This window comes from Macrobrachium nipponense, chromosome 28 (assembly GCF_015104395.2).
Source record: "Macrobrachium nipponense isolate FS-2020 chromosome 28, ASM1510439v2, whole genome shotgun sequence".
NCBI classification, from domain to species: Eukaryota; Metazoa; Arthropoda; class Malacostraca; order Decapoda; family Palaemonidae; genus Macrobrachium; species Macrobrachium nipponense.
Window position 1 is genome coordinate 63,237,574 of NC_087217.1, and position 21,839 is coordinate 63,259,412.

At 42.8% G+C, this 21,839-nt stretch overlaps 1 protein-coding gene and 1 long non-coding RNA gene across 2 annotated transcripts in view; one reads left to right on the forward strand and one right to left on the reverse strand.

The window, feature by feature from the left end:
- Positions 1 to 21,839, forward strand: part of LOC135201816 (uncharacterized) — a 55,786-nt gene that overhangs the window by 19,291 nt on the left and 14,656 nt on the right. The window lies entirely within an intron of this gene.
- The window catches only part of LOC135201814 (DNA repair protein RAD51 homolog 4-like), a 57,207-nt gene continuing 41,760 nt past the window's right edge, over positions 6,393 to 21,839 (reverse strand). Inside the window, exon 6 of the mRNA XM_064231088.1 lies at positions 6,393 to 6,770. Within this exon, the coding sequence (XP_064087158.1) occupies positions 6,551 to 6,770 (220 nt within the window). The 3' untranslated portion in view covers positions 6,393 to 6,550. The remainder of the gene's footprint in view (positions 6,771 to 21,839) is intronic.

Here is a 21,839-nt window from a genome sequence, read left to right on the forward strand (position 1 = left end):
CTGAGAAGGCGACACAAGACCTGCTGGCCGAGAACAGCTGTTCCCGCTACGAAGAGGGAGACACGGAACCCAAAGCCGCCCTTTCGAGGGAGTTCGTCTTCTCGGTCCTCCTTTAAGAAGAGAGGAGCAGAAAGAAGAGGTAGGTCTTCTGCCTTTAGACCTACCAAGAAAAACAAGTGAACCTCAAGTCCTCCAAACACCAGTGGGCGCCAGACTTCTGAACTTTGCAGAAGAATGGGCGTCGAGAGGGGCGGACAACTGGTCCCTCTCAATAGTGAAGAGAGGATATCTAATCCCCTTCAGAGACAGGCCTCCCTTGACATCTACTCCAAGGGAACTGTCAGCGAAGTACACAGACCCTGTCAAAAGGAAGACCCTTCTTCAGTTAGTAGAACAAATGTTGGACAAGGAGGCCATAGAATTAGTGCAGGACCCCCACACTCGGAGCTTTTACAATCGACTGTTCCTCGTACCAAAAGCCTCGGGAGGGTGGAGACCTGTACTGGATGTGAGCGCACTTAACCGATTCGTAGAGAAACAGAAGTTCTCTATGGAAACTTCCAACTCGGTTCTTGCGGCTCTCCGTCCAGGAGATTGGATGGCCTCCTTGGATCTACAGGACGCGTATTTTCACGTCCCTCTGCATCCGTCATCGAGGAAATACCTAAGTTTCATGATGCAGGGAAGGGTCTTTCAATTCAGGGCCATGTGCTTCGGCCTGTCTACGGCTCCCCAAGTGTTCACGAGCCTGATGAGGAACGTAGCACGATGCTTCATCTGGAGGGGGTGAACATATCCCTCTATCTGGACGACTGGCTAATAAGGGCCAAATCTAAACAACAATGTTTGGAGGATGTGGAAAGGACTTTGAATCTCGTTCGTTCACTCGGACTGCTCGTGAACCTCGAGAAGTCTCAGATGATCCCCAGCCAGGACATTGTCTATCTGGGGATTCAGATGGATTCTCGGGGTTTTCGAGCATATCCATCGCAAGACAGAATTGCTCGAGGCTTGGAAAAAGTCTCAACCTTCTTAGGGAAAGAACGAAGCACAGCGAGGGAATGTTTAAGTCTTCTGGGCACCCTTTCGTCGCTGGAGCAGTTCGTTTCCCTAGGGAGGCTAAATCTGAGACCTCTGCAGTTTTACCTACAAAGAATGTGGGACCGAAAGAGAGGGGAACTTTCGGATCAGTTTCCCATTCTACAAGAGATAAAGTCAGACCTGAGGTGGTGGTTAACCCCTCTTCAAAAGAACGAAGGTATATCCCTTTTGATTCGGAACCCTCTCCTAGTGTTTTCCGACGCCTCGGAAACGGGATGGGGAGCAACACTAGGGAAGAAGGAAGTGTCAGGAACCTGGACAGAAGAACAGGTGTCCTGGCATATAAACGTAAAGGAACTTATGGCAGTTCATCTAGCCTTGAAGAACTTCGAGTTGGAGGTCAGAGGCGTGGTAGTCCAGGTAAATTCGGACAATACCACGGCTCTGGCTTACATCCGAAAACAGGGGGGGACTCACTCGCTCACACTATACAAGATAGCGAGAGACCTCCTGATATGGGCAGAGGAACGAGGCACTGTACTCTTGACGAGGTTTGTACAAGGAACCAAAAATGTAAGAGCAGACAGACTCAGCAGGAAGAACCAGGTCCTTCCAACAGAGTGGACCCTCCACTCCGGAGTCTGCCAAAGGCTCTGGTCCTTCTGGGGGAAGCCCCAGATAGACCTGTTCGCCACGTTCCTCTCCAGAAGGATGGAAAACTTTTGCTCCATAGTAGAAGACCCCAGAGCAATAGCAATAGACGCCCTTCTGATGGACTGGTCGGGCATAGATGCCTACGCTTTTCCCCCATTCAAAATTCTGGGGGAAGTGTTAAGGAAGTTCCGTTCCTCGGAGGCGACGAAACTGACACTCATCGCCCCATATTGGCCCGCTCGAGACTGGTTCACAGAGGTACTGGAATGGACGGTGGACTTCCCCAGATCTCTTCCCATGAGGACAGATCTGCTCAAACAACCCCACTTCGAGAGATATCACGGAAAACATCCACACTCTCCCTGACTGCCTTTTGACTATCGAAAGACTTGTCAGAGCGAGAGGCTTTTCTCGAAAAGCTGCGAGCGCAATTGCCAGAGCCCGCAGATCCTCTACTCTGCGGGTCTATCAATCGAAGTGGGAAGTCTTCCGTAGATGGTGTAGGTCGAAGAAGCTGTCCTCTTCCAATACCTCTGTGACCGAAATTGCTGATTTCCTTCTCTTCCTTAGAGAGGAATCACGCTTAGCTGTTTCAACCATAAAAGGTTATAGGAGCATGCTCTCAGCTGTATTTAGAAACAGGGGCCTCAACATAGAGGACACAAGGATCTCCATGATTTGATACGATCCTTTGGTACTACAAAGTCTAAGTCCTCAATTACACCAAGTTGGAATCTGGATGTGGTCCTCCAGTTTCTCTCTTCGGATACTTTCGAACCGCCGAATTAGGCATCCTTTAGAGACCTCTCGAGAAAGTGCATTTTTCTCTTGGCCCTCGTGACTGCCAAGAGGGTCAGTGAGATACATGCATTAGACTCTCGGGTAGGTTTTAAAGGAGATTCTGCTGTTGTCTCTTTCCAACCTCTGTTTCTGGCCAAGAATGAGAACCCTTCTAAACCTTGGCCCAGAAGTTTTGAAGTGAAGCCTCTCTCCCTTGTGGGTAGAGAAACAGAAAGGTCCTCTCTCCCCTTGTGGGTAGAGAAGCAGAAAGGTCTCTTTGTCCGGTCAGAGCACTGAAGTTCTATCTGAAGAGAAAGAGTCAACTTCAGGGTTGCGATCAGAGCCTATGGTGCGCGGTAAGGAACCCGAAGAGGCAAATGTCGAAGAATGCGTTAGCATTCTTCATGAGAAATGTGATAACGGAGGCTCACATTAAATGCCAAGAGAAAGCCTTTAAGCTGCTTAGGGTTAGAGCACACGAAGTACGTGCAATTGCAACTTCCCAAGCCTTTAATAGGTATATGTCAATGAAAGACATATTAGCAGCAACATATTGGAGATGCAACTCAGTGTTTGCTTCCCATTATCTAAAAGATGTCAGAGTGACTTACGAAAAGTGCTTTTCTCTGGGACCTTATGTATCAGCAGATACTGTGCTGGGACAGGGAGCTGATACTGATCCTTAAAATATTATTGTTTATATCTAAAAAATTGTTTGTGTTTGAGTTTTTACGGTCGTTTGAAAGGATGTTGGGGGATAACTCCTTTCAATCGTAGCACTAACCCCGGTGTTAGGATCAGGTGATTGGGATCGGTGTTATGCTCCTTGATATGCCATTTGGCAAGTTGTTTTGTCATGTAAGTGGATAGGACCCCATTGACAAAGATCCTTAGGTTCTGTCGAGTAAGTGGATAAGACCCCATCGACAGACCATCAAGAACTCTTAGCATGAGGTCACTACCTCGCTGAGGCTCTTGAGGCGATGTAAGCTCCTAGGCAGTAGCCATGAAGTCTTTCGCCGACACAGGTAGGAACCAAGGTTTCTTATGTTATTGTTACCTACAACGTATGTTGTTTTCCTGTCTATTCAGTAATTAGCTGTCTCTTACCCTCCGCCAAAGGTGCCAATCAGCTAAGTATATATCTGCCAGGGATGTTGAATGTATAAAAAAGGGATTTTGACATAGGAAAAATCTATTTCTGGGCGAGGAAGCCGTGTCGCCCAGTGAAATGTGTCTGCTTTAGCACTATTTCTAGTAAAATATTGCTATAATACCAGAGAACTGTTAAATTGGACATGTCAGAAGCCTCTGACTCGCTCACCTATATAAAAGGTGTCGGTATAAAACTGGGGCGAGTGTTAAACACTACCACAGCAACCCCTCCAATTAGCCTTTTCCTCATCAAAAGACCCTAAATACGGGGAGCAGACACATTTCACGGGAGCGACATGGCTGACCCCAGAAATGATATTGTCATGATACAATAAAGTTTTATACATACTTACCTGGCAGATATATACAATTAAATGGCCCACCCAGCCTCCCCTCAGGAGACAGGTGGAAGAGAAAATCTGATAAAAAATGGGAATGGTTCCTATTCCTGCCACCCAGTGGCAGGGGCGGTAGATCACCTGACCTACCTGTAGCGTGTGCCGCGAAATTCGAATTTCTGTCTGGGACGACGGAGTCTATAGCTAGCTAAGTATATATCTGCCAGGTAAGTAAGTATAAAACTTTATTGTATCATGACAATATTATTTTCCTGATAGTAATATTGTATACTAATGTATAACCTTTTACAGTCACTAAAAGTAGCTTATCAATCAGTCAATACATTACCATCTGGAAAACATTTTCTTTAACATCTCTTGAATATTACATACGATAGAAAAGATGGTGATTTTATGTAATGTAATATAATATTTTTTCTGTGTAGCCTGCAATGTTTTTATTTTAGTCCTTTATTTTATCTAAACTTTGTAACAATGGTAATTTTAAACGGTTAGCAAATGGCATAGATATGTGTAAACCATATAGTGTAATGCATACATTATGCAGTACATATTAAGGGTGTGTCATTTCCCTTTGGGAATTAGAAATTGAATAAATTCTCTTCCCATTCTTCTGTCTTGCACACTTTGCCTATTTCTCATCTGGTCTTTGGTGTTCATCTGTGCCTCTATTCAATGATTTCCCAGGACATCCTATGGCTCTTTTTCCTGTTACTTCCACACCACCTATTTTTTGGCCAACTGCTCCTCTTCCTTAGTCATTGCTTTGCTAAACTTGCCTCAATCTTGGATATATTAAAATATTTTGGTCTGGACATGAACTCTCGTAGTAGTAACTTACTTCATATCATCTTCCTAGCATGCTCCACATTTGCCAGCTTTCATTTAACAACAATGCATTTGGAGACCCCAATAAGACTAGCATTGTGATTGTGATCTTAAACTAGTACTCAGATTGTATCCAATTTTTTTTTTTATTGTATCAACAAATTGGGTAAGTCTTATTGATTAGTGGTCTAACAGTCTATTTCTACCATCCAGATTGCCAACTTGACGAAAAAATGTATCTGCTGCCTTTCCTTCACCATTAGCTTTTTTTTTTTTAAGCATCCTGTATATAATTTGACCCATTTACAATAGTAATTCTATAACTAAATACATATCACCTTTAACCTCACATTTTAACTCTAGCTGTACAGCGACATTTCATACATGACCTTCATTTACATTTTACATTCTTTCCAATTAGCTTTGTCACCCTAAATGTTTGTATTCACTTTTTTTTTTTGTTTAGTGGGGTAGGTAAGACTTCTTTAACCTATGCTCTTTCTGCCCAAACTCCCATCCTGTGTAGTTCTTTAATTACCCTCTTTCTCACTTATATTTCTGGATCTGCCTACATGCCTTTGATGTGTTACTTCCATAAGTAAGACTGTTTTTCTGACCAACTGCTTCTCATCCCTTCTCATCACATACCCAAATCATCTCTGCCTTTTTTCTATTTCCTCATGTATAATACATATCCCCTTAAACTCTGGCTAGGAACCTAAATCTGTGGTCATACCTTTTCAAAAACACTGGTTTCTTATCAGTGCCTGTGTTTCTACTGCATGTGGTAGTGCATTCCTTATGTACCCATCATAAGTCTGCTCTTTTTTTTAATGAGGTATCTAGCTTCCCCAGACTCATCTCTGCTGCAGCCACTCTTTATTGCTCTTTCAGTTCCTGGTAGTATGTATAACCTTACTTTTATTACAGGATTACAATTTTTTCCAATGATTTTACTTTATTTTAAATATTTACAGATCAGTAATGGGATGCTTAGTGACTTGTCCTTAACAGCTGTAGTTTTAGTTAGTCATAATGTATAGTCTTTCACTTCTTTCTTGCACACTGGTTCTGTGTTACTCCACATTATTGTTTTTTCTCATCTGCTTATCATTTTCCTCTGATTTTTCCATCTTGCATTTCTAGGGTATGGTCATTTTGATTTGTTATTAATAGTAGCATCTTAGTTTTTATATAGCTTTGTACTATAAATGCCAAACCCAACACTGCTGTTTCTGTTTCATAGTTTTTCAGATCAGTATTTAAAATTAAGCTTGGTACTGTTATGAAATTACAGAAGTCTCTTGGAGATCTTATTCGCTTTTTTACTAATTCTCACTATATTAGTTCATTTCTTAAGACTACAGTTGCATTATTAATACACAATACATACATTGACTATTTGATGAAAGGTCTTTCATATTTGGATTAATCCAGTAAATTTTATTTTTGATAAGGCTAAATTGCACCACATCTGACAATTCTTCCCATAGTAGTCATTTTGTTCCCTAGTCATATACTGTATTGTACAAAATTCTTAAATACAATGATTTCCTTGTGATTTATAAAAAAAACATTTTTTATGGTAAATGTTTATTCCTGAGTCACATTGCGTATCTGTATATGCATTATTAAAATGTATGTTAATTATCACAGATTTTGTTAAAGCACAGATATCTAAGATAAAATGTATAAAGAATGCTTACAATTGGTCTTTGATCAAATACCCTATCTCAGAATATTTCAATTTCTGCTTCATTAGTTTTTAATCTAGAACTCTTCCAAATAGTAACTCTAAAATGAAATCTGGAGGTAGCATCTGCCAAGTTACTTGGTCCTGGAACATTAGTGGCAGTGATTTCTGGCAAGTTACTTGGTCCTGGAACATTTAGAAACTGTTGTTTTCTTGTCTTCTCCATGAAAAGTCTGGTATTTGGAACATGAGCCCAGTAGCTAAAATAAAATCAGTTTTACATTAGCAAAAATAACGAAGCACTCTTACATAATATTTTGATTGTATTATTATGGTTGTTTAAAAATTCTTCAAGGATTGTACATTGTAAATTTTTATTTTCGTGTTTCCTACAAACAAACCTTGTCTTCCAGGTGGTGAGGCAAAGACCATTTGAAAATAAAATATGGAAGCTCAGGCAGTGTTTGAAAGCATGTTAGTGCATGAGGCTTTGACAGCTCATTTACATCTATTTATCTGAGTTACTTTTGAATTTGCAGTCTTTGGAGGTACATATTAGTTGTATGGATTTTTGCAAATACGTATGTTTGTTCCTGCAAAAACTCACACTCATATTTTACTAATGTGAATTACCAAGAGAGGGCACAGAAATATCTATTATGTACGATTGAGTTTACACTGTCACGGTTTAACAAAATCTTACATATTAATTAGATTACAAAGTTTAATGTTACACCTAGATAATTAATTAAGGGTGTATAGTGTATGTTTTTATCTGGAATCTCTATGATTAAAAGTTTTGACTAAGTACTGCTAATCATACTAGGATCCTGATCCTTGACATGGTGCTTCACTTCATCTGCCAAAGACATGGTGATCCAAAAATGACAACTGATTATTCAGTAGACTTTCTAGAATAATTAGAATATAACCATTGCTTTTTATATAGAAGTATGCTTCAGCATAAACTGGGGAGGTCATTGAACTTGTTAACAGGTCGTAACTAGTAGAGATGGAGGTTGAGCATGGGAATACTCTTCACATACCTTATGTGACCTTTCACTCTTCTTCAGCCACCATGAAGAGCACACCTGCTTAGCTTTGTCTTCCTACTGTGTATTTGCTGATTTTGGATGAATAGCTTGCTACATTTTTCTTATTGGTATTGTTCTCAGTATGTATCAGTTCTTATTTTTCTCCCAATATGGAGGATATATATATGTGTATGTATATAGGAAAAATAACCTACATGTTTGTAAGGGTTGTGGGTATCCTTGAGAGTAGTTCAGTGGCAAATCCTCACAGGTACGTATTGCTAATTTTTTATTGGGAAAGTGTGTACGTACTTATTCTTCCCCATGCAAGGAGTATGCTGGTTGGTATTCCCAACAGCAGTAGAAGTTTGTAAAGAGGAAGTAAAGCAGTGGTAGTGATTACACCCCTGAATCCTTGCAGCATATTTCTGTAGTCATCTTCCATTCCTACTCCCCTGTCTGGTGAGGGATGTTACTTTAGTGGATAAGATTCTTGACACTAACCCTTCCTCTTAGGAAAACATAAATGTTGGTGGATGAGATTCTTGACACTAACCTTTCCTCTTAGGAAATCATAAATGTTGGTGGATAAGATTCTTGACACTAACCTTTCCTCCAGGGAAAACATAAATGTTGGCGGTTGCATACACTCAGCTGCTGCCTTGGCCTTGTAATAATTTGACTGTAATATTCCAGTTACTAAGATGTCATCTTAGGATTACCTGTGAAAGGTATGGCCTGTACTTATCATCCCTGGAAGACCATTTTTGTAGTATTTTTGGACAAACTAGCAGAGAAGGAGGAAGAGCTGTTCCCCATGCCTTCCCCTCCAGCTGCTTCAGCTCACTCCCCTGCTGCAAGGAGTGCGAACCTCCTGTTGCAGTAGTCTTTCCAGCGGCAAATCCTCCAGCTGGTACTTCGTCTTCTTCAATTCTAGCCTCAACCTCCCCTTTGGCATGGAAGACCTATGCAAGGGATGGAAAGAAATGCTTGCATCATTCTTCCTTATCTTGTCATCTTCCTCATCCCTGTACTCTCTCCACTGAGTAGGCAGAAGTGTAAGACTAAGGCCTCACACATCTGGACTTCGCATGCATGCTTGTCCTTCTAGGAGAGTGGGGGCTTATAATCACCAGCACATGATCATATCTCTGCCAAGGCTGGCACCTCCATGTTCTCCCACTTACTCAAGAGGTCTGCCCTGCCTCTTCCACCCAAGAGCTTCTGGGCTAAAAATTGGATGTGCATTTCACTCACTCAGCACACGCTCAATCTAGGGACTACTTACGTGTGGCTGGCTGCTTGAGACAGCTCTTCCCCACATGCCTCTTAGGAGAAAGACACCTGTTCATGCTGCATATGCATATACCCTGGAACATGTGCATTCTAATAATGGGGTAAGTGTGCATGCTTGTTCTCCCCAATGTCAATAATTTCAATGGCCACTAAGCATAAGGGCAGAGGGCATGCAGAGACGAGGTGAGTAAAAGGCAGCATTTAGGTACTTTCTAATATAATGTCACAAATTTTTTATGACTTGGACTTCTGATTGATTGATTATGTCTGTTAAAAACTGGTGTCACAACATCTCGGTTATTGACACCGAAATAAATTTAGATAAAAAATAGAATTAAATTAAAATTAGTTAATATAAAAAATCTAAAAATAAATTTATATGAATAAATTTGTTCAAATATATAAACTTACATAGATATTCTATTATATAATCTAGATTTTGTTGAGGAGGCCTGCGAATGGAAAGGTAGCATTTAATATCAAAGCAGGGCAGGCATAATTTTAGTCAGATGTATTCTCACACCTGGAAACCATGACAAATTTTTTATTAACCCTTAAACGCCGAATGGACGTATTAAACGTCGAGTCAAAATGTCTCCCGTATGCCGAATGGACGTACCATACGTCTACTCAAAAAAAGTTTTTTTTTAAATTCGTGGAAAAATACTTATAGGCCTACCAGCCGAAAACTTTTGAATCACAAACCTTGGGGGATGCTGGGAGTTCACGGATCAAAGCGTTGTTTTGTTTACAATCTTTACGCAGGCGCGCAAGCGCGAATTTCTTTCTTATCGCACTAAAAAGTATCAGTGACACATCTCGGAAATTATTTCGTCACTGACATAATTTTTGCACCGTTTTAAATTAGCCGTTACATGGAGTATTATATATGAAAATGTGGAGTATTATATATGAAAATGTGCGCATTTTTATGTAAAATAAAACAAAAAAATACTCATGATTGTAGCTTTTATCAGTTTGAGATATTTTCATATAAATAACGATAAGTGCCAAAATTTCAACCTTCGGTCAACTTTGACTCTACCGAAATGGTCGAAAAACGCAATTGCAAGCTAAAACTCTTATATTTTAGTAATATTCAATCATTTGCCTTAATTTTGCAACAAATTGGACATCTCTAGCACAATATTTCGATTTATGGTGAATTTATGAAAAAACTTTTTCCTTACGTCCGCGCGGTAACTCTTCCGATAAATTTTTTTCGTGCGATTGTCCTAATGTTTGCACCATTTTAAATTTGCCGTTACATAAAATTTTATATATGGAAATGTGAGCAATTTCATTCACAATACAACTAAAAACAACTAATGGTTGTAGCTTTTATCAGTTTTGAAATATTTTCATATAAATAACGATAAGTGCAAAAATTTCAACCTTCGGTCAACTTTGACTCTACCGAAATGGTCGAAAAACGCAATTGTAAGCTAAAACACTTATATTCTAGTAATATTCAATCATTTACCTTCATTTTGCAACGAATTGGAAGTCTCTAGCACAATATTTCGATTTATGGTGAATTTATGAAAAAAATAACATTTTCTTTACGTCCGTGCGGTAACTCTTCCGAAAAAATCATAAGTGCGATTGTGGTAATGTTTGCACCATTTTAAATTAGCCGTTACATAAAGTTTTATATATGAAAATGTGCGCAATTTCACGTAGAATACAACAAAAAATAATTGAAGGTTGTAGCTTTTCTCATTTTTGAAATATATGCATATAAATCATGATAAATAGAAAAAAAACCACGTTCGGTCAACTTTGACTCTACCGAAATTGTAAGCTAAAACTCTTACAGTCTAGTAATATACAGTCATTTATCTTCATCTTGAAACAAATTCGAAGTCTCTAGCACAATATTTAGTTTGTTCATGAAACTTACCTGTCAGATATATATATTGCTGTATTCTCCGACGTCCGACAGAATTTCAAAACTCCCGGCACACACGCAGTGGGCGGGGAGGCCAGTGGTTAGTACCCATTCCCGCCGCTGGGAGGCGGATATCAGGAATCATTCCCATTTTCTATTCAGTTTTTCTCTGTCGCCGGTCGGTAAACAACTGTTTACAGACCTCCGCCTAGGATTTTGAAACTTCTTGTGCTAACTTGAGTATTCTGATTGACTTTTGGTTTTGATTTGGCTTGTTGGCTTGGCATACGTGATAGTGGATTTGATTTGGATTTGGCTTTGACGTTTTCTTTGATTACGATGTCTGGATCTAGCTCTGCTAGCTTCAGGGTGTGTAAGGTACAGGAATGTAAGGTGAGGTTGCCGAAAGCTTCGGTAGACCCTCATTCGGTGTGCTTGAAATGTCGTAGTCATGTATGTTATGTTGAATGATAGATGCATCGAGTGAGCAATTGACTGAAATTGAATGGAAGGCATATGATTCCTTACGTGAAAAAGCTTGAGCGTGATAGAATCAGAGTTCTTCTCAGAAGTGCTTCTGTGAATAGAAGTCAGGGTAGAATTGTATCTCCATTAAATACTCCTGTAGATGTAATTCACCTAATCCATGTTGTATTGCCTCCGAACAATCAGGAAGTGTCTGCAGAAGGAAACGTATTATCTACGATTATGGAGTCGATTCGCGCCTTGGAATCAAAAGTGATTGCTCTACAATCAAATATGAATAATTGCAATAAAAGTGTTAGTGCATCTAGTGTTGTGGCGGGGGCGTCAGATCGGTCCATTAATGCCTCCTTAGGCTTATGCCCCTGCCGGACTCCCGAGGCCTTAGGGAGGAGGGCAAGCCAAAAGCCGAAGGAGGGTTACGGGATCTAATGACCGGTCTGACGTCCCTTCGGCAGAAACTGAGGACGAATCTCAGGCTGCCGGTGTTCGTGCACGGACACGGACTTAAAGAGTGCTTCTCTTCTTCCGAGGCTTCTCTCCTCGCCGATTGTGGGACTCTTGGAAGACCTCTCATGGGGAGAGCGGCAGGGGCGCAAGGTGCCGCACAGGCGGCAGTCGCCCTTGTCGCCCTCTTAAGAGAGGTTTCAGAGAAGAGGACGCTTCACGTCCTTCGGATCAGTACGTAGATTCATCACCTGAAGATTTTGAAGCTTTTCCGCCACAGAAAAGGAACAAGACTTCATCAGGGGAGGACTCTTTCGAGCGTCCAAGTCGCTCTAAGCATGTTCCTGAGTTGAAGGAAAGGGCATCCCCTCGCCCATCTTCCTCGCACAGGATGAGTCCTTCTCCTGATCGAGAACTTTCCCCATCAAGGAAAATGCTTTGGGAAATGCAGAAACAGTTAGCTTCCTATTTTAGAGAAAAAAGGAGGCAGAACCTAGTCATCGGAGGAAGGATAGGTGGCTGACCTGTTAAGAGGACTAGGCAGTCCCCGGCTCCATCTCCGCGTTTTTCGGCCTTTGAGTCTCCTCCTAGTAGCCGACGCATTAGAGAACTTCCTCATGAAAGGGTGTCTAGGAGAGACGAATTTGACAGAGACGTGAGTTGCTGCACAGGCGGCCGGCGTCTTTGTCAAAAGGCCGAGAACGCTCAAGGATCCATGACGGAAGTTCAAGCTTTGCATGATGATAATCACGCTCGGCGTCTTAAGCAGCGAAGCGCTTGCCAGGACGCTCGAGAAGACGCTTTTCAAGATGCGCGGGACGCTCGCCAGGACACTCGAGCTGACGCTGTTCAGGACGCCCATCAGGACGCTCAGCAGGACGCTTCTCAGAACGCGCGGTGCCTTACATATCGGGACGCTTGCCAGGACGCTCAACAGTTGAGTCCGAAGCGTCAGGATATTTCACATGTTAAAGTGTCGAAGTCATCGCGATCTTTGAAGGACGCTGATGACCGAGAGAAGGATTCTTCTAGTGATCTCTGCCCTACGGATGATGACGAACCAAATGCGTCAGCGACTTCAGACTATAAGACTGACAGATTTACTTAAGAAATTGTTTCCAGACAATTTTCAAAGCGCCCGTTCCTTGCTCTCCCCCTTCACAATTTGCCTCTATCGAAGGCCAGGAAGGCTCCTGGCTTCGTTAAGATGGCCACTTTGCTCTCTGCGAAGAGAGCGTTTAAGAGAGTCCAGGATTGGATGGATTCAAGGAAGGTTTAAAGGGAAGACTTCGTTTGCACTTCCTCCATCTAGACTGAAAGGGAGAGCGGGGATCTGGTTACGAAACAGGAGAAGAGGCAGGATTGAAAGCACCATCTTCTTCTCAAGGAGATTTCGCCAATTTGGTGGACGCTCAAGGGAGGTCTTATTTGTCATCGGCTAAGGTTTCCTGGACAATGACGGAGACAGATCATCACCTCAAGGGGTTATTAAGACACTAGAAGTGTTTAACTTTTTTAGATTGGTGCCTCAGGGCCTTGGATGTACAATCGAGGAGTCAAGACTCGATTTCGTTGGAAGAGCTTTCGAGTGTATTAGCTTGTGGATAGAGCAGTAAGGGATGGCTCTGATGAGTTAGCATCTCATTTTGTCTACAGGTCTTTTTTGACTAAAAGAAGAGAGCTCTCTATTGTAGTTTTGTTTGCGGCGAAAGCAGTTTCTCCCGCTCAGAAAGCGGAGTTTATTATTTGCCCCCTTCTCTACGCACCTATTTCCGCAGTCCATGATTAAGGATCTGTCAGTAAACTTGCAAGAGAAAGCAACAAGGGACCTCTTGACTCAATCTTCCAGACGACCTACTCCTCAGGCTTCTACTTCAACAGCTCCAGCACCCAAGAAGAAATTTAAGCCCTTTCGTGGAGCACTTCCGCTAGAGTTCTTCGAGAGGAAGGGGGTCCTTTAGAGGTAAGATCTCTTCTATCAAGAATGGGAAAAAATTGACATTTCTGCCCTTCAGGCACCTGTAGGTGCGAGACTCACCTTATTTGCTCAGGCATGGAGGACGATAGGGGCGGACACCTGGAACCCTAGATGTGATCGAGAGAGGATAAAAGATCCCTTTCCTCTCTGCGCCTCCTTTGAGCACGAAGCCGATAGACCTGTCGCCCGCATACCAGTCAGAGAAGCAACAGATCTTACCGACCTTCTAGATCAAATGTTGGAAAAGAAGGCCGTAGAAGAAGTCCTGATGCTGGATTCCCCCAGGCTTCTACAACAGGTTATTCCTGGTTCCGAAGCAGTCTGGGGGATGGAGACCTGTCCTAGACTCTGCAGACCCCCCCCTGATCTTAATTTTTGTAAAGAAAGAAAATTCAGGATGGAAACATCTCAGTCTGTGTTTAGGGGCCTTGAGAACAGGGGATTGGATGGTGTCATTGGACCTACAAGACGCTTATTTCCACGTCCCGATCCATCCTCAATCAAGGAAGTTCCTGAGGTTCGTCTTATAAGGGCAGGTCTTCCAGTTCAGGGCTCTTTGCTTCGGTCTGAGTACGGCGCCGATGGTTTTTTACTTTCCTCATGCGAATGTAGCGAAATGGCTTCAACTATCGAAGATAAGAGTCTCGCTTTACCTAGACGACTGGCTAATCAAGTCGTCTTCGGAGTCAAGGTGCCTGGAGGACCTTCAGACAACATTGCAGCTGACGGAAGGCCCTGGGCCTTATAGTCAATTACGAGAAGTCCCATCTGATCCCCACGCAGTCCATCGTGTATCTGGGATTCAGATGGATTCAGCGGCTTTTCAAGCTTTTCCATCAAAGGAACGTCAGCAGAAATGCTTAGAGAAAGTGTCAGCCTTCTTAGGGAAGGAAACATGCTCGGCGAAGGAATGGAGAGTCTGCTGGGAACCATTTCTTCGCTGGAGAAGTTTGTTTCCCTGGGGAGGGTTGCACCTCAGGCCACTCCAGTTTTTTATGGCAGAAAACTGGAAAGACAAAACAGAATCTAGACTCGACTTTGGTAATCAAAAGCGTCAAAGGATCATCTGAAGTGGTGGCAAGATCCGATCAATCTTTCGGAAGGACTGTCCCTCAACCTTTTGAGCCCGACCTAGTGTTGTTCTCAGACGCCTCCATGGTGGGCATGGGAGCAACACTAGGCAAGGAGGAAGTGTCAGGCCTCTGGAGAGGGGAAACAGAGGTCCTGGCACATAAACTTAAAAGAGTTGGAGGCCATTCGGTTGGCTCTTCAATTCTTCGAAGAACGATTGGTGGGCCCGAGTTGTCCAGATCAACTCGGACAACACTACGGCTCTCGCTTACATAAAAAAAGCAGGGGGGGACACACTCTCGATCACTGTTCATGATAGCGAGAGACATCCTTCTATGGGCGAAAGCTCGAAGCATAGTGATCCTAACAAGGTTCATTTCAGGAATACAAAATGTTCGAGCGGATCTTTTAAGCCGTCAACATCAGATGCTTCCCACAGAATGACCCGGGACCCTACATCTAGAGGTTTGTCAAGAGCTATGGAAGTTATGGGGACGGGCGCTAATCGACCTCTTCGCAACCTCGAAAAACAAAGAGGCTTCCGAGTTATTGCTCTCCAGTTCTCGACCTGGAAGCAATAGCGGTAGATGCCATCCTATGGGACTGGACGGGGATGGACGTTTACGCCTTTTCCCCGTTCAAAACTCTTAGGAGAGGTAACAAGGAAGTTCGCGGCGTCGCCAGGAGCGAGAATGACTCTGATCGCCCCCTTTTGGCCCTCAACGCGATTGGTTCACGGAGGTCATGTCTCTTCTGGTAGACTTCCCGAGAACCCTGCCAGAGAGAGTAGATCTTCTCAAACAGCCCCACTTCGAGAGGTACCACGGAAACCTCTCCGCTCTGAGTCTGACTGCGTTCAGACGATCAAGAAGTTGGCCAGAGCGAGAGGTTTTTCAAGATCAGTGGTAAAAAGGAGGAGGGCTATTGCCAATGCGAGAAGAGCTTCCTCTCGAGCAGTTTATCAGTCGAAGTGGGGATGTCTCGGAGATGGTGTAGGAAGAAAGGTATTTCCTCTCCACGACCTCTGTGAACCAAATCGCTGAGTTTCTCCTGCATTTGAGAAATGTGGACAAACTGGCAGTGCCCACAATAAAAGGATACAAGAGTATGCTGTCAGCTGTCTTCCGTCACAGAGGATTAGACCTGACAAATGATAAGACCTTCACGATCTTTTGAGATCGTTTGAGACAACCAAAGTACTACAACCGAAGGTCCCATCATGGAACCTTGATGTAGTTCTAAGGTTCTTGATGTCGGCTCCCTTTGAACCTCTGCATGCTGCCTCATTGAGAGACACTACTAAAAAGAAAGCGATTTTCCTAACTGCTCTTGCTAACGGCAAAAAGGGTTAGTGAAATTCAAGCAATTAGTAAATAAATAGTGGGTTTCAGAGGACACAGTGCAGTGTGTTCCTTGGATCCTAATTTCTTAGCTAAGAATGAGAACTCATCTAACCCCTGGCCAAAAACCTTTGAAATCAAGGGGTTAGCAGAGTTCATCGGACAAGAGCCAGAGAGAGTCCTGTGCCCTGTCAGGGCTCTCAAATTTTATTTGCAAAAGACCAAAGATTGTCGGGGTCCTTCTGAAAATCTATGGTGTGTAAGAGACCCAACTTTCCTATGTCGAAGAATGCACTGGCATTCTTTTTACGAAGCACCATCAGGGAGGCCCATGCGTCCTGCTCGGATGGTGATCTGAAGCTTTTGAAAATAAAAGCCCATGAAGTGAGAGCTGTTGCAACTTCAATGGCATTTCAAAAGAATATGGCACTTAATGATATCATTAGCGTACTTTTGGCGAAGCAACTCTGTGGTTTGCTTCACATTACCTGCGGGATGTGAAGACGGCATATGAGAACTGCGAGTCGCTAGGACCATACATATCCGCAGAAATGTTGTTGGGGGCAGGGAGCAGCACAAATCCTATCCTATAGAAAAGGGATAGGTGTGCTTTTGATTTTATGGTGTTGGTTTATGGTTGAAGGGTTAGTGCTTTTGAGGCGCTTTCCCTTTCCTTCTTTAGCCTAGAAGTTATGGGACTAACTTCGATAGGTTAGGTCAGGTGGTGGTTTTTAGCTTCGTTGCCCTCACAGTATGGTCAATATGGTCTAGTCACATTGTGGTCACGCCCCCGTTGACAGATCATCTAGAGCGCACCAACTACACAGGTCACTACCTTGTTGGCAACTCTAGTAAAGCAAAAGCAGACTTCGGTGACAGTAATCAAGAAGTCAGCTATGCTAACAGGTAAGGAATCAAGATGTCAATCATCTGCACTTGAGGTGTTTCCTAAATCCTTTTATTCTGTCCCTTCCCACCTCCAATGGTGGGATTCAGCTATATATATATCTGACAGGTAAGTTTCATGAACAAAATGTTATTGTCATGATACAATAAAGTTTGTTCATACTTACCTGGCAGATATATATAATTAAAGTACCCACCCACCTCCCCTCAGGGGACAGTGGTATGAAAAATCTGAATAGAAAATGGGAATGATTCCTGATATCCGCCTCCAGCGGCGGGAAATGGGTTACTAACCACTGGCCGCCCACTAGCGTGTGCCGGGAGTTTTGAAATTCTGTCGGACGTCAGAGAATACAGCTATATATATATCTGCCAGGTAAGTATGAACAAACTTTATTGTATCATGACAATAACATATTTATGGTGAATTTAAAAAAAAAAACTTTCCTTCCCTCCGCGCGCCGATTCCCGGCCGCAAATCTCCGAAATGCGTACGTCCCATTCTCGGAATATTTGCTCCATTTCATATTAGGCATTTCATAGAGTTTTATATATGAAAAGGTGCGCAATTTCATGTAGAATAAAACTAAAAATATTTGAAGGTTGTAGCTTTTCTTATTTCCGAAATAATTACGTACATATAAAAAAATATATATAAAAAATTCGACATTCGGATCAAACTTTAACTCGTCAGATATGGTCGAAAACTGCATTTGTAAGCTAATATTCTTACAGTATAGTAATATTCAATCATTTATCTTTATTTTGAAACAAATTGGAAGTCTCTAGAACAATATTTAGATTTATGGTGAATTTTTGAAAAAAATATTTGTTTACGTCCGCGCGTTACGAATTCATGCATCATATTGTGATAATATTTGTTCTCTGTTGCTTTGATCGTTTTACAATATGTTATATACCAAAATGATCACGATTTAGTGTACATTACAACAAAAAAAAGTAACTTGTTACCTTTAAACCGTTTTCGCGCACAGCGCGATTTGAATACAATTATATAGAAATTTTCATTTTTGCGCTATCATTCATACGGATTATTTATAGAAGAGTTATAATGATTTTTTTTTTATTTCTGATGGTTGCATACTAAACTTCAGCCAATGACAAAAAAGGAGCCAAAAATGAACTCTTAATCTTGAAAACTAAGCTCGCTGTGATTTTTTGAAAAATATTTTTTTCCGCTTCCGCGCTCACTCTGAAACACCTCCGGCACACGGGAGACTTTTTTTTTTTTTTTTTTTTTTTTTTTTTTTTTTTACCGCTTCGGCGTTTTTTTAAGGGTTAATTTGTTTTTTATTTTTCATCGCTAACAAACCTAAAGTCTTAAACATTAGAATAAATCCAACAAAAAATTAATCAAACAAAAAATTCTTTCAATTTTCTTCTGCAGATGTAAAAAGAAACCCACAAGATTACTAAGTATAACTTGTTTACTTGTAAGTATTTACATAGAATTTTACTTAAAACTTGGTACTTTCAGGCCCTAACTGTGGCCCTTTTTTCAAGAGATACAAAGGTGGTCAGACTGGGTCAAGGCCCAATAGTCTTCTGGAACTTCGTGTTGAGCTGTCATTTATGTGTTGGCTGTACTAGTTTCCATTCTCTTGAGAGTTGTTAATCTCCTCCTGTCTTTCTGATATCCTGATCTGATGGTCAGTGGAATTAACCCCTGTGGCTCCTTCCACTACCCTCCTCTGACTGAAGTTACTGTTTTTGTGTATGTGCTTACTGTTTTAAAATCCATCCTATGGCCCTTTTCCCAACAATGCCTAACTATAGCACTTCCCTGCAAGTTAAGCTGTACTGCTCTTCTGTGTTCTTAGATCTAATCCTTATTCACCTACCAGTTTCCCCCCACATAATTGTGTTCACAATTGCTGCAATTAATTATATATACAGTGGACCCCCCGTATTCGCGTTCTGCAGATTCGCGGACTCACACATTCGCGGATTTCTCTGGGGAACGTTTCCCTGCATTATTCACGGAAAATTTGCGCATTCGCGGTATTTTTCTATGGTAAATATCCACAAATTCCTGGTTTTTGTGATGAATTTCATCATAAAATGCACTTTTTGTGATAAAACTATTAAAAAAACCATGTATGAAAATTTTTAGTGGATTTTTCTGAGTTTTAACTAACAAAATAGGCTGTTTTTAGCATTTTTATAGGGGTTCCAAACATTTGCGGGTTCTAACTATTCACGGGGGGGTCTGGTACGCATCCCCCGCGAATACGGGGGGACCACTGCACCCCCTATTTCATTTGCTTTACGGTCTTCCAATTTATTTTTACACACTTTGTTTTTTATGGTGCTATCAAAGTTATAGTACACAAATTTATATTTACTTTTTCATTTTTTAAGTAATTTCTTTCATTTTAGGTATGAAAGGGAGGCCAACTGTTTCTTGTTTTTGCATCCTCCAGCTCAGTCTGAGGGAACAGAAATTGAGACTCCAACAGATCTTCATTCCTCAATGCCAGCAAGGACTCAGGGTCAACTGATTTTTCTATCCTGGAAAAAGCCATGTCTCTTCTAATCAGGAGAAGGTTAGCTCTTATATTAACACTGAGGTGAGCCATATACAAAAATGCCTTGCCTCCAGACTGCAACAAATTGGCAAGAGAGCATGCGCTCACCAACCCCTCTGGGGACCTGTCAGAAGCAATCTTGGCAATGACCATAGACCAAAAGTCCAGCCAAGAAACCGTCTGCAACATGGAGGCTGCCATAGATTCCAACGCTGAGGCATCCTGTGGAGACAAGGATGGAGCCACCAACCTCACCTGCTCCAAAGTCAATCCCGGCTTCAGAAGAATGACGTCCAGGTTAAGATGACGCAACAGCAAAAAAGCAGAGTTCGTAGCATAGTACTTTCTATGCCTCATGAGAAGTGGGGGTAGCAGCTTGGCAGAGCCCCCTAGAGTGAAGTGGACCATCCCAATCTGAAAGAGGCATTAACCTTAGGCAAGACCGACTGGACATGTCCCGACAAGGGAAGTTGAAACGATGACTTGGGATCCTGTGTAGCACCCAGCAAGGCTTCCAAGCATGAGATCGACTACTACTGCTCCTGCTCCGGCAACGGAGACCAATGAGAAGGGTGTGCAGGCTTACCCAAAGTGCCTTCCTCGTTTAAATTAATGGAAAAACCAGCAGCCAAACAGCCTAAAACACTAACTAACCTGTCTGGGCTGGATCCAAGCGCCAACTCCGCAACAAACCAACCACAACACTAGGGACATCACTACGCACTCTCCCAACAGATGACTCTCTAACATGGCCGCGAACGGGCGCAGGTGTGGTAAACGTACCAATGTGCGTCGGTGAGGAATCCCGAACACTCAAGATAGAATGAGAATCCCTCGGAGTTGAACACCTGGAAGTACCAGGGAGAGGGGCAGGCAAACACTCCTGCTGCACCAACTCCGTGCTCACAACCTTCGACCTCTTGACAGGCACCTTGAGATCCTTACGGCAACGAATAGGCCCTGGAGAAAGAGAAGTGGGAGCACCTGCAACATGTGCACGAACGAGGGAGGTTGCAAAACGCTCGCGACTTGATGCAGAGGACAAAGCAGCCACTACAGATCGCACAGGGGAAGATACACTAACACTCCGTAACACCAACGCTTTCAGGAACACGGACATGCTGGTCCTCACTCACAGACAAAGAAAAGATAAAGTCCTTAGCCTTCCCACGCTTGATACGCCGACGCGGCAGAGATGGGGGAGTAGGAGAGGAAGACACCAATGGCTCCTTTACACAATCTCTTCACAGGAGGCAGGGGCAATGGAACACACTTGCCTCCAGTCCTCCCAGCCAACATGGCAGCCAACTTATCTTCTAAAACAAGAGTCCAGTCGTGATAAGAACCGCCTGACATAAAGCCTCAGACAGATCAGCAAGAGAAGGGTCCGACGACATGGAAGGAAGATGCAGCGAATTGAATGGCAGAGATGACATCACGGAAGCAAACGATGACGGCACAGACAAGTGAGGCAGCACAGTGGAGACGACTGGGAGTGACGTCATAAGCGGCGATGACATCACGGCTTCCCCTCGATCTGAACGGGAAACAGACGCCACTGGCGGAGGGATACAAAATAACTGACCCCGTGACGTCACTAGCGGGGCTTCCCTCTGACTCGAAGTAGTGGCAATCGTCACTGACCTCGGCTACCCACGAAGACGAGGCCAGGAGGAGGGGGGTAGCGAGCAACCATTAAGTGCGCCAGCAAACCCTTCAAGGATGATGAACCCCGTAGCCCAAGCGTCCCTCAAAGCGCTACCATTTTGGATGCCTCCAACTCATATAAAAGATGATGAAAAAGCCTCCTCCCTCTCGGGAATCAAATTAACTCCCGAAGAAGAAGGGTCAACATTACGCAAATTAGCCTGAGGGCTCCCGATACTTCCAACAATGAATCGATGGAAGAAAAGGAAGGGGACAAAGGCACAACTCTACTATGGGGTGTGATAGCAGCAGGAGACGAAGCATCGGGAAGAGAAGTAAAACCCTCCCATGAATGGAGAGTAGAAACCTACGATGCTCAATCTTACTATAAAATAACTTCCACTGCTCTCTAGGACACGCACGGCATTCCGTGCAGGGATTCGTTATTGTACAAACTTGGAGCGACACTTTCTACAAGTGACGTAGGGATCAGTCGCAGCTGAAGCCAAAAAACGAGAACACAAAAAACCTGGAGTTCCAGGGCACACATGTGACGAGGCCAAGATGGAGCAGAAGTCATATAACAGCACACACATACACACACACACACTAAAACACAAGCAAAACAGGCAATGAACCAGGTAAAGGCCGAGAGAGGTCAACCACATCTCTCACCCAAGCGGTTAA